Source organism: Carassius carassius, chromosome 17 (genome assembly GCF_963082965.1).
Source record: "Carassius carassius chromosome 17, fCarCar2.1, whole genome shotgun sequence".
Lineage (NCBI taxonomy): Eukaryota > Metazoa > Chordata > Actinopteri > Cypriniformes > Cyprinidae > Carassius > Carassius carassius.
Window position 1 is genome coordinate 7437141 of NC_081771.1, and position 18135 is coordinate 7455275.

General features: G+C 36.2%; 1 protein-coding gene and 1 pseudogene across 1 annotated transcript; one reads left to right on the forward strand and one right to left on the reverse strand.

Moving 5' to 3' along the window:
* Positions 1 to 622: 622 nt before the first annotated feature.
* LOC132160895 (glucoside xylosyltransferase 2-like) lies at positions 623 to 15389 on the reverse strand. The gene is made up of 7 exons (XM_059570625.1): positions 14965 to 15389; positions 10726 to 10921; positions 7373 to 7504; positions 7025 to 7276; positions 4756 to 4879; positions 2658 to 2830; positions 623 to 1963 (listed from the first exon to the last, which is right to left on the reverse strand). Exons 1-7 carry the CDS (start codon positions 15231 to 15233, stop codon positions 1784 to 1786), a joined length of 1326 nt encoding a protein of 441 aa, XP_059426608.1. The 5' UTR covers positions 15234 to 15389; the 3' UTR covers positions 623 to 1783.
* A 697-nt stretch (positions 15390 to 16086) lies between these two features.
* LOC132091027 (protein SHQ1 homolog) overlaps positions 16087 to 18135 on the forward strand; it is a 34844-nt pseudogene continuing 32795 nt past the window's right edge.

Genomic DNA, 18135 nt, shown 5'->3' on the forward strand with positions numbered 1-18135 from the left:
CGAGCTTCCAGTTAAAGAAATGTCATCACTGATCCCAGACCAGTGACAGGAGGCTGGAAACCGGTCACAAATATAATTAAGCACATTGTGCTAATGAACATGTCAAATTACACATCACAACACACTCTTGCTTTCTATTTGACGTTCATACTTTCACACAGAAGCAGTCAACAAATTAACAGGCTGTGGTTATACTAAATAATTTTTTTTTTTTTTTAGAAATTGGTGAACTGGTCATATTGGGTGCAGAGAGTTTGTATTGTTAAACTAATTTTAAACTAATTTTGTTTTCTTTGAACATGACTGGACTGAATATTGCTAAAAATACTTTAAAGGGATAGTTCATCCAAAACTGAAAATTTGATGTTTATCTGCTGCTGACCCCCAGGGCATCCAAGAAGTATGTGACTTTGTAAAGCAAAAAACTGAAGAAGACGCAAACGCGCTAAGGACAGTTCAGACATTGCAGTTAATCAGAGGTAAAAAATAAATAAAATAAATATATATATATATATATGTATATATATATATAAATATATATATGTATATATATATATATTTATATATATATACTGTTCTGTTTCTTGCAAAGACAGATCGTTTTGTGTCTTTACACAATGTATCGTCACGAGCCACAGGGTTTAATTTGGTTTTGTTGGTGTATGTTTTTTTGACTCTCAAAGCCGTGATTCCCAACCACTTACATTATACGACTGACAGACTGCAACGGTTTCAGTTAAAAATCTCTGTTTGTGTTCTACTGAAGAAACAAAGTCACATACATCTTGGATGCCCTGGGGGTAAAGCAGATAAACATCAAATTGTCATGTTTGGGTGAACTATCCCTTTAACACCCTTTAAGACCTTTTACGTAGCTCCCACAAACTGTTGCAAATTACCTTTAAAACACATTCCACCACAAATTCAACATCAAATTCATTATGTCCATCAGAATAGGCTTGTCATATCAAAATATACAGGACAACAGATTTAATTATAATTCTCATAAAAGGCCAAAGGTTTCCTCATGAAATTCTCTCTCTATATATTAAAATTAAAATCCCAATGACAATATTACAACATCAGGCCCCTTTCTACTAGCAAGTTATCTTCAATGTAAACAGTGTGAACATCCACCATCAGGGCTGTGCTTAAACTGAATGTACATCTTACTGAGCTCTACAGGCTAGTTCTCTTTGGTTGTTTCTGCGTGTTACATTCATTTTTGTGGCTTGAAAACAAGGCTTTATCTCATGCTATTAAGCAGCTGAATGCACAAACAAATTGGTGCAGCCACTTAAATACAAGAATTAGATCAAGTGAGACACAAATGCTCCAATTGTGTAATACCAGACATAATAAACTAGATGCTGAAAAATGGTACAACACAGTTGTAAAATAAACAGCTCTGAATCCATATTTTTGGATTGGCTAAAAACAGCTTTGCCAATGAGTCTCTCAGGAACATTCAAGTGGTTGGTTACCCACAGTTGGAGACACTCAATGCATTTGCTCACTACTCTCTCTCAAGAGTTTTGATGGTTTCGCTTATGTTGCATTTATCCTGCATTGCTGTTTCCATCCAGCAGGCCAAAACGTCTGCTCAAAAGAAATTGTTCCAGCTTGAATCTCCAACTCCTCTGGCTCATGAAGCTCATACTGTGCCTAATGGACCAAATGTAGCTTGCCTCTGGCATTGCTCGTCTTCGATGAATAAGTTCACTCTGATTCAAGCAGCAGGCAGAGATTCTTTCTTGTGATACCGAAACACAGTAGAGGCTCATTACTCGCGTGGCAGTCGGACACGGCGCACCACTTTTTTCTCATAAACAGCCCTCATGGTCTTCTCGATCTGTTTGAGGAACACTTGTGGGATCCTTCCACAAAGGGTGTTAACGGTGTCTAGGAACTTAGTCTGAAGAGGGTAAAATAAAGACTGGAACAAGTTCTCTTCAAAGGGATACTGAAAGAGAAGATGAAATGCATTACATTTCAAAGTGTTCATGGAACTGCTTTGGTTTGTTTGTTGAGGCACAATGAACAAGGTCCACATTTCATATCTGACTGAATTCTGAACAGCAGAGTGTGTGCTGTTAAAAAGTCTGGGATCAGAAAGATCAAGTGATTACATGTCCTCTCGCTCAGATTACAAATTATATTTTAAAATATATTGAAACAGATTACAACTGTGTTGTATGCTGTCAACGTGGATAATAAAAAACATTTATTGAGCATCAAATCAACAACATTGATTATTAAAAAAAAAAAAAAACACTTGCCATTGAGCCACATTTTTTAATGCTAGTATGCATAACATAAGGTGTCTTTACACAGCTGAGTTAAGGCTGCTCTGTGCCTGCTCAAAATTCAGTGCAAAGGCGCAATTCTACATAAATGCCAGATTAAATTAAGCCTGCTCTTACCCGCCCAGACCCTAGTATCAATAAGTAGTATACAGTTGTTACTGATATAGAAATGCCTTTATGCCACCTCTACGCAGCATTGAACAGCCTGGGTAAAACAACCTAAATGCCACTTCAGAAGCACTTCTGTGCAGCCTTCACAGTGTAAATCTGGCAACATATTTTTATCAGTCTAACAGCCATTCTATTGCTTTTATCATACAGTTGTCTCCTGAAAAGGCAGTGGCAGCTCACCTCACGTATGGCATCATACACCACCCTGAAGGCGGGCTGCTTCTCGTCATGGTACACACCACGGTTACCATGAAGAATAGACACCCCATCCTCCTCCGCAGCCTTGCAGTTGCTTCCATACATGCAGTGATCTGGCCTGTAGTTCCACTGGCATGGGAATATGTAAAGACACTCTGCAGACACAAAGACAAATATTCAACATTTTATCCAAACTGCAAATAACATGCCCATGCAACACATGCGCTTAGTGCCTTCATTTTTGGTTGTGATTGGTCTAGTCTTTTGGACCCGTTCCATTAGAGCTGTCAAACAAACACTATGCTTGCCAAGTGTCTCACCAATTCAGGAACCATAATAACTGCACCTGCCAGTATCTGTCACACCGGTTCCAGTCAACAGTAGTACTTACCGTCACAATAAGGGCTTTATCTCTATAAAAACCAGACAAAACAGCAACTTTTATGAGGACAAGGAAAGAGTGAGATGAAAAACAAAAACAAAACAAAAAACCTTTTCCTGTGACATACCAGGTCTTTTTGATTTTCTGAGAAAAGAAACACAGAACCTGGCTCTGCACTAGAAATAGCAATCACAGTTGGAAAGGTTAGTTAAGATGTTCATGATAAAAAGCCGCAGGGCTTCACAAGTAAAATAAGTAAAACAGCTTTTGAAACTGGATTGAAGCCTCCAGCTAAAAAACATAATTAGACGAGTTCTATAACACTCTAGAGTGCAAAACAACAAAAATAAAGAAAGTAGACAGGTTTCTATGCCAGTTTTAAGGATGCACTCAAAAACTTCTTACTTTTTTGGGTAAGAAATAGTTTCTTACTATAAGGTTCAGTAATCGTATCAGCACTACTGATACTTTCATATCACCACCATGTTAAATGTGCAAGAACATGATAATACTGGGTATTTTGATATTGACCACAGAATGTACATAGTACTTTTGATCATAGCATTATCATGGTACATGTACAAAGCCAGAGTATTTTGAATGGTATTAATATAGAACATGTATTATGATGTATTTAATATACCTATTTGTATTTACAGGATACAATGTTTAAAAAAATACCATGGAACATTTCCAAAAAAAAACAAGCTATAACAAAAGTATTTTGATTTATACTTGTGTTACGGCTGCACAATTAATCAAAATTAAATCGCAAAGGCAATAAATCACGATTAGGCAGAAGCAGCTATTGTCATGCGTATCTTTCAGTGAAGCACAGTTCTGTGATCAGCAGTGAATATCCATCCAAAGGGCACTCTCGCGCTGAAAATCCATATCTGCCCCGAAGAAGAAATCACTGCAGCTGAATAAACAGAAGATTTAACTGCTTTCATTGATTCAATGTGACCAATAAACACATGACTACGGCAATATATGGTTTATCGGAGTTCTTCTTATCATAATTTTCATCATAATAAAGTATATCTATAATGAAATGCTAATCAACATAGCCTTTATCACTGCTTAGAATACAATTAAATATTGTGTGCCTTAATTATTCTGTTTAACAAGTCACAAGTCACATCATCTCACAGAAGGATTTATTTTAAACACTCGACTGAAGTGAATTTGGAGTTAAAACATGTTATTAAATGTGGTATTTTCACGTGCTCTCAGATGGGGCAGCATTTATTACACAAAGCCGTAGTTCACTTAAAGATATCGCAAACAATGGTCATTATCACAAACGATTTCGTTGATTTCATAATCCTACAATTATATAGTCTGCGATTACTAATGCGAGTTTGCATAGCTTTGCAGAGAACTACGGCTCTGTGTAGTAAATGCTTCTTTACCTGAAAACAGGTGATGGAGATTTACCGCTAATCACAGAACCGGCTTTACTGATTATGACAATCGCGCTTAATCACGTTCAATTAATCGTGCAGCCCTAACTTATGTATTTGCAAGATGTTTCGAGGTATTTTATAGAATTCCATGGTATTACTCTGGCACATTTCCAAAAACATGGTATTAATAGTATATGGTACGTGTCCAAAAAAAAAAAACACTGCATTACTATAGTTCTTTTTTGCTGGTGTTGTCAAATTACACATCATTATCAAGCATGTCTTATACCTGGATTGTAGTGGAAGATGATGTTAAGTAGGTCTTGGTCTCCCCATGTGATGTGGTTCTTGTATTTCTGATAGAGAGGGTGAAGCAGATTTTCCCATGACAGACCGCTGGCGATCATGCTGTTCTGTAAAATCAATAGTGGCAGGTTATTTTCCTCAACAGTGAGTCTGGCAGCCACTTTCAGACAGCTGTTGATATGGTAATTTAGGTTTTTTTCAGAAGAAGAAATTTCCTTTTTGTCCCACCAGACAGCCTTGAAAATGTGCTTGGGTTGGAAATTACACTTCTAGCTGAGTTACAGAAATATGCTAATCCAGACTGCTGTCACCCACTTGCTCTCGACGGATGGCAATCAGTAGACTTCCATCACTGCCTACTAAAAACAGCCTGAGGTTAAAAGTGTTTAAATGCACAAAGAAACCTCAGAACACATGTGAACGCCAAAGCTTCAGCCACTACCAAGAGATGTAAACCATAAAAGGAAAACACTGGCAATATCTAGAAATAATCAAGCACAAAAAATATAGTAAAGCAAAAATGTGAAATCAAAAATATTCACAAACATAATTTGTGATAAAAATTTAAGAGATGCATCAATATTTAAATTCTAGCTAATACTGATGATAATTAAGTTATACAACCATTAAATGGAAGACATTTAAATTATGTGTAATATGTGCAAATAATTTTTATCATCATTTGCTATAACAAAAAATTGAGGTATAGTATAAAAATAGATATTTATTTTAAAGAGGCCATATGACTGCTAAAAATAACATTATTTTGTGTATTTGGTGTAATGCTATGCGTTTATGAAATTTAAGGTTAAAAAAAACTTTAGTTTCCACAATGTACATTATTGTTACTCCTCTCTGTCCCACATTTCTGAAACGTGTCGATTTTTACAAAGCTCATCGTTCTAAAAAATGCGATGAGCTCTGATTGGCCATTTATCCAGTGCGTTTTGATTGGCCGAACACCTCAAGCATGTGATGGAAATGTTACGCACCTTACCATATTTGGAAACACACAGCGTTTAAACCATACATATCTATTGTCTCAACGACATGACGGCGGCAACAATACTACAGCGAGAATAAAAGTTTGGGGCAGTGTTATGCAAATTGTCCAACAAAGTGACGTAGATATGTGGGGGCGTGCTTAAGTGAGGCACTTTAGGAAGGTGTGAACGAGTCTTAACTTTTGTAAAGAATATCTCTTTGGGTTTAGGACTTTAGTCTTTGCAACTTTACAGATCTTATATATGTACAAACAGCTTGTAACACTTCAAAGACAAAGGAAAACATCAAATGACCCCTTTGAAATTAGCTAAAGATTACATTTCTCAGAGTTATTAATTATCAGTGTTTTTAAAAATGTACTTTAAGTTTAAATATCGGCTGAAACTTAATAAATAAAAAAAAAATCTATCTCATACTAGCTGAAAACTTGTACTGATATTTCATGTATCTCTAGTGTTTGAAAATTTGGATTAGGATTTTGGAAATCTAAAATTTCATTAAAAGCAGAGCTAAACAGCCACATATTGGTTTTGTGTGTATATATACATTAGTTTCCACATAATGTATTTATTAATTGCAGTTAACTGCAGACATTAGTGCTGGGCAACGATTACAATTTTTAATTGCGATTAATCGCATTATTGTCTGCAGTTAATCGGATTGTTCTGCACAAAACTAATAATGCATTCACAAGTAGTGTATTGTGCACTTTTCTTCATTTAAAAGTAGGCCTACTACTATAATGAACAAAAGTGTAATAACATTTGGTTTGCAAACACTTTAAACAAATAAGTTGCTTTTTACAGCAGCGTTCCCTTAACATAGTAGCAGTAAAAATATTTATTGTAGCCTAAATCTCAACTTATAACATTGATGTAATTAAATTAAATATAAAACAAGCCATTTGTTACTGCCAGGACATTAACATTATATTGTGAGAGGGACGAGTGTTACGCATCCCATACGTCTCAAAATAATAAACCACAAAGCTAACAAAATTATTTACTCCATTGTTTTGAGCAAGAGCGCTTCTCTGCTGTCTTCATGTGCTATCGAAAATGTACTATTTCCAACTAATAACGTCATGCTTACAAGCTCTTAGCATTTTTTTCTTTTAAAAATAACAGTGGACAGTGGTTTGTGAATGCTGATACTTAGCATAATTTGAACGGGAGCATCCCCTCCTGTGACCTAAGTTTGAGCATATGAAACTGCAAAAATGTTAAGTCAATACTATTGTTCCTCACCTTGAACAGAGTGTTACGAATCCGTGTGAGGTTCATTAGCATGACCCCTGAATTGACCCCGGTGACTCCATAAAAAGGGTGTCTTGCGAAGCGGCTATACCAGCCGATCTTAGGGATCTCGTGCTCTGGGGCCATGGCAGCTAGCTGAGTGCTATTGAAAGCCTTCAGAAACTTCCAGATGTCATCCATAGGCCGGAGAAACAGAACATCTGTGTCCACGTACAACAGTGAGTCCACGTCCTTCAGGATAACCTGATATCAGAGAAAAATACTTGGTTACAGTCAGTGTGGAGAGGTGAAAAACACGAACAAATGAAGAGAGAACATTAAGCAGTGGCAGGAACCTACGGGAAGAAACAGCCTCTGGGCAGCACATGGCTTGAAGAGTTTCTTCCATTCATCTGCATTCCCCACAGAGAAGGTGATTGGATATATGCTGTAGTGAAACCTGGAGGACACCGTCTGAGGCCACTGACTGAACTGTGAGAGGAAATTGAAAGAATCAGTCAATGTCATGGCTGTCAGTCTTTCAGTCTTCAGTAAGCCGCACATCTATTGCTTACAGGTTACAGCGAAGAGAAGTTTTTGAAGAAACCTATACCAATACTTCAACCCCCCCCCCACACACACACACACAAAAAAGCAAAATTTTGTAATATTTGTAAGAACTATGATTTCTAGAATGCAATTTTGTTGGATGGGTGAGTCCCAAAGATGGATTGGCCATTAAGAGACAATCAAATACAATACTAAAACTGCTTGTTGTAGGGACCGGGTGTCCAATCCTGCTCGAGGATGGCCAATGTGCTGCATAGTTCAGCTCTGACTTCAATTAAACACACCTGAACCAAAGTAATCAATGTTTTCAGGATTACTACAATATTCCAGGTAGGGAAGTTGGAGTTAAGCTTTGCAGGACGTTGGCCCTCCAGAACCAGGATTGAACACCCCTGTTGTACAAAATGGCAAAAAAATAAAAAATGCAATATGAAAACTTATTCAGTATCAGAAAATATTTTCAAAAAGCATTAAACGGTTTAACACAAGAAACAAACACTGGGTAAACAAACAGAAAAAAATTATTACAAATAATACATTATTATTATTAGTCATAATACCAATTAAATTAAATTTATGCATTTAGCAGACGCTTTTATCCAACACGACTTGCATTCAGGCTATCAATTTTTACCTATCATGTGTTCCCGGGGAATCGATCCCCCAACCTTGCGCTTGATAGCTCAATGCTCTACCAACTGAGCTACAGGAACACTTATTGACACCAATTGACTGTAAGCTTAACAGTATTTTATTGTAAATTTAATTTTAACTTTAAATGTAACTGTGTGAATTTGTAATGCACGTCAACAACAAAACACATTAAAAGCATTTTTCCCTATTTTAACCTATTTTTCCGATCCTAACCATCCATGATTATATGGCTGGTTGTGTTTTATTACTCTCATTAAGCATTATTTTTTCCAGCCATCCATGACCCCATCAGAACAGACCTGCAATCGATTTTGGGGTCATAACCCACCAGTTAAGAACTACCGGCTTATAATATCCTGCTGACAGCCAAATAACTACTGCTGAAAAGGCTGCAGAAAAACATTGAGGAAATCTTTCGAATAACAAACATGACATTGCATTCCTTCTCTATAGCTCTTCAAAACCTTCAGTTTCTTTATCTGCAGCAATATGGTGCAGGACTAGATCAAGATCAGTTCTAGGCCAGAGGGCACTTCTGAAAAAGCATCGGCTGTCAAAGCATAAAAAACAATGTACTGCTATTTTCAATAACAGTCCCTCTGTGGAGAGAAACACTGCAAATGATTAGGACTGTGAAGAAAGACCACTCTACCAGAAACAAAAAAATGTGTTAAGAGCAGGAGATCGATAGATTTATGCACATAGGTTTCTCACATTACCTTCATTACCAGACTGGTTTTCAGGGTTAGCCTGACATTGTCTGGGGGTTACCACAAACCACTATTACAATAAAACTGACATTCAAGGTTTTAGTCATAGGCCTGTTTAAATACAATAAGAAACCTTGGTAGGGTTGTGCCGATAGATGATAGTATCGTGTATCGACGATAGTCAGAGATATCGACATAACCAGATTTCTCTGTCGATAATCAATATGATATTAGGCTCATTTTCCTATTAATGTATTGGATTATAATAATAATTTGATTTTTATTTTAATTAGGCAGCTTATTATAATTCGGCTATCAAACTTACGTAAAAGGACTACGTGAGAACCATTATGGATGATAAATTCGCTCCGCCGCCTTGTTATTATTTTCATGCACACTGCACTATAATGTGATGCATACAAAATACATAGTTTTGGCCATTACAAAGTCTCCATCCACAAACAGACGTACATCGTCTGCAGATATAAGGTATTTCATTGCACTGTAACAAGTAATCTGAATGGCCTAAATATATGCAATATTTTACACAAGCCCTCACCCTCACAGTTTAATGCCACAGTTATGTTAGAATGCATCTCATTCTTGTTTCTGTGGCGGTGCTTCGGGCTTTCATGACTTTACTCCAAATATATGAACTTACCTGTTTTTGAATACTTTATATTTAACGAGTTCGTTTATGTCCAATATTAGTGTTCAAATGTTGGACTTTAAATGAAATCTACTATTGATTTTCACCATTTACTGATTTTGCAGAACATTTAGAATGATAACTTCCGTGTGCAGATGCGGCAGATTTGTCACAGGACGCGCGATATAACAGCTGCGTCTGACTATATATGAACTAGCTGTTTAAAATACAGTATTTTTAGATTTAACGTTAGTTTATCAGTATGTTTTAAAGTATATATTTTTTTTATTATTGGTGATTCCATAGGCTTTCTCTCGCGCACCTGCGCGGTTTAAAACACCAAATCGTTATGCTATGACGAGAACAAAGAGTCTCTTGCTCCACCCATGCACGATAATATTGTGTATCGTCGATCTCATGGGCTGACGATTTGAAAAATGACCATATCGCCCAACACTAAACCTTGGGTAAAAAAAAAAGAAAAAAAAAGACATTCGTCATAAAAATCGTTTAGAATTACTATAAATAATAATAATTATATGACATGAATAAATAAAAATATCACCTGAGCAAGAGCAACGGTGATTTGGCTGTTATAGGAGGTTTTCAAAAGGTCCATAACCCGAAATATAAGTGATAATAATTATGAGTTTGCCTTATTATTACCAAAATAATAAATAAACTGGAAAAAAGTAATCAAACTGAATCATTATCAAAGCAAATATTTAAAACCCTATTAGTTATACTGGAATATTACCTCTAGACTTTAAAGGAAAAGAGTGAAGCAATCATCCATAAAATTATGCCTGAAATCTGTGCCAGATTTTTTCGGTCCAAGAGAGCTGCATAGTTAGAGGATGAAGCTTTGTCTGAGGTAAAATATAGCCCACTGCAGAGATTAAATAGTTGGAGAGCCAGCAAGATGTTCTTTTCAGTAGGAACTAAAATTTAGTTACCCACTGAACTGCTTTTCTGAGAATAAAGATATTCCTTAGATAAGTATAGATCCTCAAATCACAGTTTTAAAAATAATCTATATATAGGTCACCAGTTTGCTAGACATTACCATCAACATCAAAAACCTCTGGTAGCCAAAGAAATGATGAAAGAACCATGGGACATGCTCTCACCCCTTTTTCAAATTGTTCGGCCAGGTCCTCCTCTGCAAAGATGTGAAATTTGATCTTCTTTATGCTGAAGAGCAGTGCTGATTTCACCATGTTGAGCGTTTCATCTAGACGGTTCCCACAAGCCACCACTGCCAGGTGCATGACATCCTCTGCTTGTGTGACCTTTGACCAAGGCCGCCCCACCTCACTTTTCTGCCTAGAGGAAAAAAAAAACAACAACCTTAAATCCATCAAATCTCATCCAGAGTGTGACATCAGCAACAAAAACATCTGGTACAAATCAGCTGGGTCAAACCATGAGACAACACACTGGTGAAATATTCCTTATGCTGCACACGGTTCCTCTGGCACGCTGAGAACCTCATTTAAATGATTCAAGGGTAAACAATTCCGAGTCAGAGTCCGACCAGCTTGCAAGTAACTTGATGGGAGCACACAAGAAGGGCGAACTTAATTTAATTTAATAATAGATAAAATATCTAATTATTTATATTAAATATCATTCAAATCAATTAAAGATATCACCTGCAGAACCACTGCCTCTTTATTTCTCAAAGGAATTAACACTTTGAAGACAACAGGAGACATTAAACATGTAAGGGAGTAGCACTCTTGTTCCTCATGACCTTGCCTTGAGTCACCAAAACATAATTGTTATTGGGGTGGTGTTTGCTTTTGTGATTCATGTTGAGTCTCCATCACTCCAGGGAAGTAAGCTCTCGAACCCTCTAAGAGACGACCTCTGGGGAAAAAGTCCTCCATTTATCCGAGGCTTTGGTGGAGGAAACAAATTCATACCGCTAGAAAAGCACACAGCCTTTCAAACAAACATCAAAGCACTTCCATTAAGCCAAGGACGTGCAAACACTCTTGCTCTCATTTCAAATGAACCACAGACCTTGATATGAAGTGAAATAAAGAATAGGAAAATCATGGAAACACCTAGGGCTTTTGATAAAAGGGAAGAAGGGATATTTTCAGACCTGAAAGTTCATTTTCTGATTTTTCTGACTAGTATCACAAAATACTTTAGAATCTGTTTTGATGGCTGTGGTTTCCTGTGGAAAAAGCTTCCCTTGTTTACAGAACTGCAAATTAAGCAACAGGAATTCAATGGTCTGACTGAATGATATCAAACAATTTATTCTTTTCATTTTTTCAATCATTTGAGAGGCATTTACACTTTGATCATAATGCATGAAGCATACGGCCAACACTATTGAATTTGGTACCATTTTTAAATCAACATGAAATGTTCACAGACTCTGAGCTTATAAAAATTCTTGCAGTCTGAGTGAACACATCTGGAAACATTTAGGCTCTGAGAAGGCGATTAAATATTGCACTCCTTTTTGAGCAGAAATTCCTAAAACCATTTTAAAGCTGATACTGATGATTCCTTGTTGAGAAATACAATTGATTATAGACCAGTGAAACAGACTAACCATGTGAAATCAACTTAAAAGTGACCCAGAAATGAATGAAAATGAAACAGGACTGAGAATTTCTATTGTGTACATGGTGGAACTTCATTGTGAACTATAAATATCTCTCTTCCCTTAAGTTCTGATTATTTATTATAATTTGTACAAGAAGAACAAATCTGGGAGAAAATAATTCATATAATCCTTTTTTGTGTTTGGATGCATTCAATTTAGTCCAACAATTTATGCAAGAATGGCTTTAATTCTTGGATAAATTGGCTGCACAATTAGTCTAATTATACAACATCAACTAAAGTAATTTTGATATTACTGTAATAGATACTTGCAATATTTATAAGCCTATAGTTTTTGTTTAGTTTTTTTGAAAAATGTAATAAAAAAGGATCCAAAAAAGCATATTTAGAATGAATACGATGGATGATTCAATCCAGGTCAACAAGGCTACGTGCATGGAATTCAGTCAGTGCCTTTTCAGCTATGCAGCGCACTCCATAAACTATGTCCAAATATAAGCACTTAAGTGTAATTATACTTATTTGTATTAAAAGAAAACAATCTGTCATAATTTACTCACTATCAAGTCATTACAAAGCTGTATGACTTTCTATGATCTATGGAATAAAATTATATATTTAGAAAAATGCCCATACAATGTCTACACAAAGTCAATAATGGCCGATATTACTTCGATTAAAACAGTGCAGTGATGATGGATTTTTGTTGGGCAACTTGGAATATCTCATCACCCTGGTTCCCTCGACAAAAACCAAATAGATTTTTCTACTGCGATATTGTTTCCATATGATTCTTACATGTAATGTAACTTATGTTCATAAAAATAAATGGGGAAAAAAAAAACTTTAGTGAATTTAAGCCTTAATACAGTACCCAGAAGTAAAAATCTAAACGTAGGCAATAACGTTGATTACGTTAATTATGTTCTGGGGAAATTGCACACATGCGTCGTAGTATTCTCATAATGGCGGAAGATGTTAACTCTGGGAGAAGAACTGTAGAATAAATTATGTTATTTTTGTTTACTTTGCGCACAAAAAGTATTCTTGTAGCTAACTGAAGCTGAGCCACTGATATCACATGGACTGTTTTACCGATGTCCTTACTACATTTCTGGGAACACTGCAGTTGTGTTGCTGTCTCTGCAGTGTCAGAAAGCTCTCGGATTTCATCAGAAATATCTGAATTTGTGTTCCGAAGATGAAGGTCTTATGGGTTTGAAACAACATGAGGGTGAGCAATTAATGACAGAATTTTCATTTTGGGGTGAACTATCCCTTTAAGTACACAAAGGAATCTTCACATGTTGGTGATCTATTCTTTTTTAGAATACAACCTCAGCTAATAATAAAATAGAAATTAGAGATTGGGATCAAAAGTTTTGTATTTTTAGAGACCTTGGGACAAAACTGACCCTCTGGGTCCCTTGTGCGTGATGAAACGTGTCATCAGGGACACAATGGTGTGTTTTGCAGAAGCCAGATAGGAAGCACGTCTGGAGGATGTGCTTAAAAGGTAAGAGTTAATCACTTCCAAATGAAACAACAGGTCATAAGAGACAAGACGGTTTGCCCCTCCTACTTTTTCCACAGAGATGGATAGGGAGCCAGGAATTAAACACTGATATCATTTTCCAAAACACACCCTCTCATCTTTCCTGTTTGTACGGTGGATCTGTTTAACTAATTTCCCTGTGGCTGCGTTGCCCCTTTGCATTGTGGGTTTATCAGCAGAGAGCAGTCACAGGGGTGTGGACATCAAGACGGATCACTGCTGGAAACCCAACAGGAGGGTCAAAGGGTTGAGATATCTCACAAGTGCAATTAGTGGCATTTATGTGAAGCTGTCAGAAGGGTGATAACATATGCTTGCTGAAAGACAAGCAATGAATATTAAACTCATCCTCCATGCAGGATTGATTTTACACTATTAAAAAGGACATTCGTCTAGTTCGCCTACCTTGACATTATTGATTTTACACTATACAAACCCTGACACAAATGAACCAATCTCAAGTTCACTTAAAGGATTAACGTGACAGCCCCTTTTAATTATGTCTCGGAAAAGGCTGATCATCTTGATGAATAAACTACTCCATCCTCCACTGACAAGGGAGCGTGTACATTCACTCAGCACAACCAATCATTGAATTTGTCCTCTGTTGAGACCCATTGGGAACGAGGCAACTGCATTCAAGGTGACCTTTTTAATAAAGCCATAATGAAAATACAATTGAGATAATCGTGGCTGAGATGCACACAGTGGGCTTATGGACTCGGCTTTGCAGCATGCACAACACACTGGTCTCTAGTAAATTTTAGGACATTAGTGCATAGTAATCTGGATGTGGATAGTGCAAAAATTGTGTCATGCATGGTTTTCTTCTTGTTACATTAAGACTGCACAATCGGTGCAATACATTCTTGCCTAAATATCCATTGCCAAAGAAGGCATTTGACAGCAATGTCTGGTTGGATTGGCCGTGTTGACAAACATAAAAAGATCAAAGATGTATGGATTGGTATTAAATCATGTGTTTGCACTGATTTGCAAATCACACTGAGATCATAAATGCACTTGAGAAACTAAAGCACTGCTCGTGCACAGAAGGGAGTTGAAAGGATGCCTATCAACTTCAGAAGGAGAACATGCATTATATTATAGTATATTATATTATTACAAACTGTTAGAATACAAACTGGAACATATATTTATACTGCATTTGCTTTGATCATACTGGTTGTTGGTCGTGATGTTGCACTTGAGAAGAATTTCCTACCGAGTCTTTGCGATGACATTCCCTCCTCCTCTGCTGCTCAACTTCGGCTCTTTGCGGGTTAGTTTCGGTGGTTTTTGTGGCTCTTCGTTGGTTTGTTTCGCTTCTTTCGCCGGTGCTATATCCTCGATATGATTGAAGGATTGAAAATGCTTTTCTTTCGCAACTTCTTTCAGCGGCGGGTCGTCCGCAGCGTTCCCCCCGAAAAAGTACAAAAGTAGGAAAACTCCGAAACATACCGCGATCGCCACAACCTTACAGTGGATCCTCATGGTGAAAAAGTGTTCAGTCCGCTTGGAAGTGTTTTAACCATGACTCTGGTTAAAACAAGGGAACATATTTGTAGGTTGCAGCCATACTTCTTCATTTGTACTGTGATGATGAAGAAGACGATGCTGCTCAGCTTAGCGCCGATATCACACACATAAATGATTCTCCGAAGGCGGACCTTACACTCCTTACCGTAATACTTGTAATACCTCTGCCATACAAACGTAGGGGAAGCACTCTACCAAAATACAAACGAAATAGTTACTGTTTAGATTTTTTACATAATTATTTTGTTTGGCCAAATGATGTGAAACATTATATTTGTTCATATTCATCATATCACGTTATTATATTATATTAATATTATATTAATTAATATTAGCATATTTTATATCCATGTCTGGCTGCTAGGAAGATATTAACTGTCTGACATAATAATGTTATTTTTGTAGATTATATTTTTGCTTTATGCTTCTGATCAGCTATTGAATTAAAAAATAATAATAATACAAATAATAATAATAATAATAATAATAATTACAAATCTGCTGGAAGAATGGTTCAAACCAGAAAATAATTCTGAAACATTACATTTTTATATGTATTTACTGTGTACTTGTTTATTTATTTTAAGTTTTCAAACGTATGTTTTTCTTCATTAACTTCTTTAATCCGACTTGACTGCAGTACTATGTGTAAACTGATTTGTTGCATTTTGATTTATTTCAAATGCATATTGATATTTAAAATTACTTTAAGTGCCATGTGTTTAATCATATACACACCATTGGAAATTGAGTGTAAAATCTAAAATAGTTTTCATTCCTCCTTATATGTGACATTACGGTAAAACATGGCCAGTCGAGAGAGCAGGAAGCAGTCCATGTGCTGCATATGTGTTACTGATGTTATTTAGCGAAAGGACGTCTTTACAGAACAGGCGTGAAGGTATCAGTTTTGTTTTAAAATGTTTATATTGTTTGCCATTGCCTTATTTAAATCTTAATATATAATTTGAAAACGTAAAAGTACTAAATAGTGCATGGAGTATGTCCTGTCTATTTTATGTTGACGTAAACATTGTGTGTACAAACAACATAGGCGGACTTTTGACAGCTTCTTACCTGGGTTGGGCTTTAGTTATCCTTTCTGACTTGTTTTTAGCCTGCGTGCTGGTATCATATTAGTATAGCGAATTTGGTTATTTGGAAGACAATTAACGAGTTTTTTTATTTTTATTTTAGTCCTCAGTATTTAAAAAATGTGTCTTATTTGCTGAACAACACTGTTGTGTTGAAATAGAGTCAAATTTAGTTTGAAACTAATCACATTTCATGGTTTATAATGTGCTACAGTGGTTGGCAAATGGGTTGTTCATGTCTCATTGAGTTCAATTTGAGTAACCACAAGGTGGAGTTGTAAGCTATATTTTTTCTGCTCTTCCATTATCTATTTGACTTCATGTCAAATTGACCAGGGACTTTATGAGCAGTCTTTTTAAGGTCTTTCCTTCTTCCTATTACATTGTCAAGTAGTTGGTTTTCTGTTTAGGAGCAACTTTTAGAGATTTGCCCACAGTCAAAGTAATGAGAACGTACTGTTTGTTATCTGTGATTGTGCTGTTATTAGTTGATTAGAGAAACTGTGACAAGAGAGCATAATTGATAGATTAACAAACTAAAAGATAAAAATACAGGGGAAAAAATGGCCTCAGGAGCTTCAAGTCAAATTATATTTTACTGGATAAACTTAGTCTCTGATCATTTGATTCCATTAGGATTGTGTTGTTCATTATTATGTTGTGTTATGTTATGTTATGTTATATTATATTTTTAATGCTGAGTCAGTAAGATCCTGCTGAATAAACTGAAATTGCACCCAACCAGTTTAAGATGTCTGAATAACTGTTTGTGTTTTTCTTATTTCACTGCAGTACTCTGCTGTGTGTAATCATGATAACACTGCAAGATGCAGATTTCATTACTGTGGTTATCCTTGTACCCTCCACCAGAACCTCTGAGTTTCACACCTACATCCAGGGAGAAGATTTTAAGTTATATTTCAAGCCCTACTTTCTCAGGTGACTTCCCTGCAAACACCATGATTGGCATTATGTTAAAACACGGGAAAGTACTCAAAGGTCCAGATATTTACAATGCCTTTTGACTACAAATAAGACTGAGACCCAAAAATGTAATGTGTATATACAGTATATGACAGTGGTGGCTAAAATTATTAGGTCTCTTGTCATGATGCAGCTTGGAGACATTGCCTCAGTTCTTCTGGATATAGTCTGTCTCAGTTTTATCTGTTTCTTCATGTCATTCCAGACAGACTGGATGATAATGAGATCAAATCTCTGTGTGGAGCACTGGCTGTTGTCAGACTCCTTGTGCAAACAGAAATCTCACTGGATGATTACGATTAATGGCAAAGAGAATTTTTGGAAATTCAAACTGATATTTCTTTTTGACACACAACAGCAAAATTTAGAAGTAACAATTTTTAGATGGTGAAAATACTAGTAATAGTAAATAATACAAAGAAATATTAATGAATAAATAATAATAAAATTATCAATAAATATATATTAATAAGTCTGTGTAATCGTTTACCTTGAAGGTTTACTCTGCCAGGGAGAATAGTTGAAGTCTTGAAGATGGTCGAAAAAAAAGCTTTATTTAAGATTGACTGCGTTTACATGCAGCCAATAACCCGTTCAAAAGCGGGATATTAGCAATAACCCGGTCGCGCACAGCCATGTAAACACCGGCAAAAACCCGGATATGCTCATATCCCGGTTTTTAAAAACCGGGATATTATACCTGGGGTACCCCTTTTCTAACCCGAATATTTGGTCTTGTAAACCATTTCGGCATATCCCCATCAAAATGTGTGTTCTGC

What these genes read in the sequence shown, in the direction of transcription:
- LOC132160895 (XM_059570625.1), bottom strand. Translation starts at nt 15,233, where the DNA reads ATGAGGATCCACTGTAAGGTTGTGGCGATCGCGGTATGTTTCGGAGTT. An exon ending in TTCGTAACACTCTGTTCAAG is followed by an intron (nt 4,880 to 7,024) that starts GTGAGGAACAAT and finishes TTGATTTTACAG; the next exon opens with AACAGCATGATCGCCAGCGG. An exon ending in TGTATGATGCCATACGTGAG is followed by an intron (nt 1,964 to 2,657) that starts GTGAGCTGCCAC and finishes CTTCTCTTTCAG; the next exon opens with TATCCCTTTGAAGAGAACTT.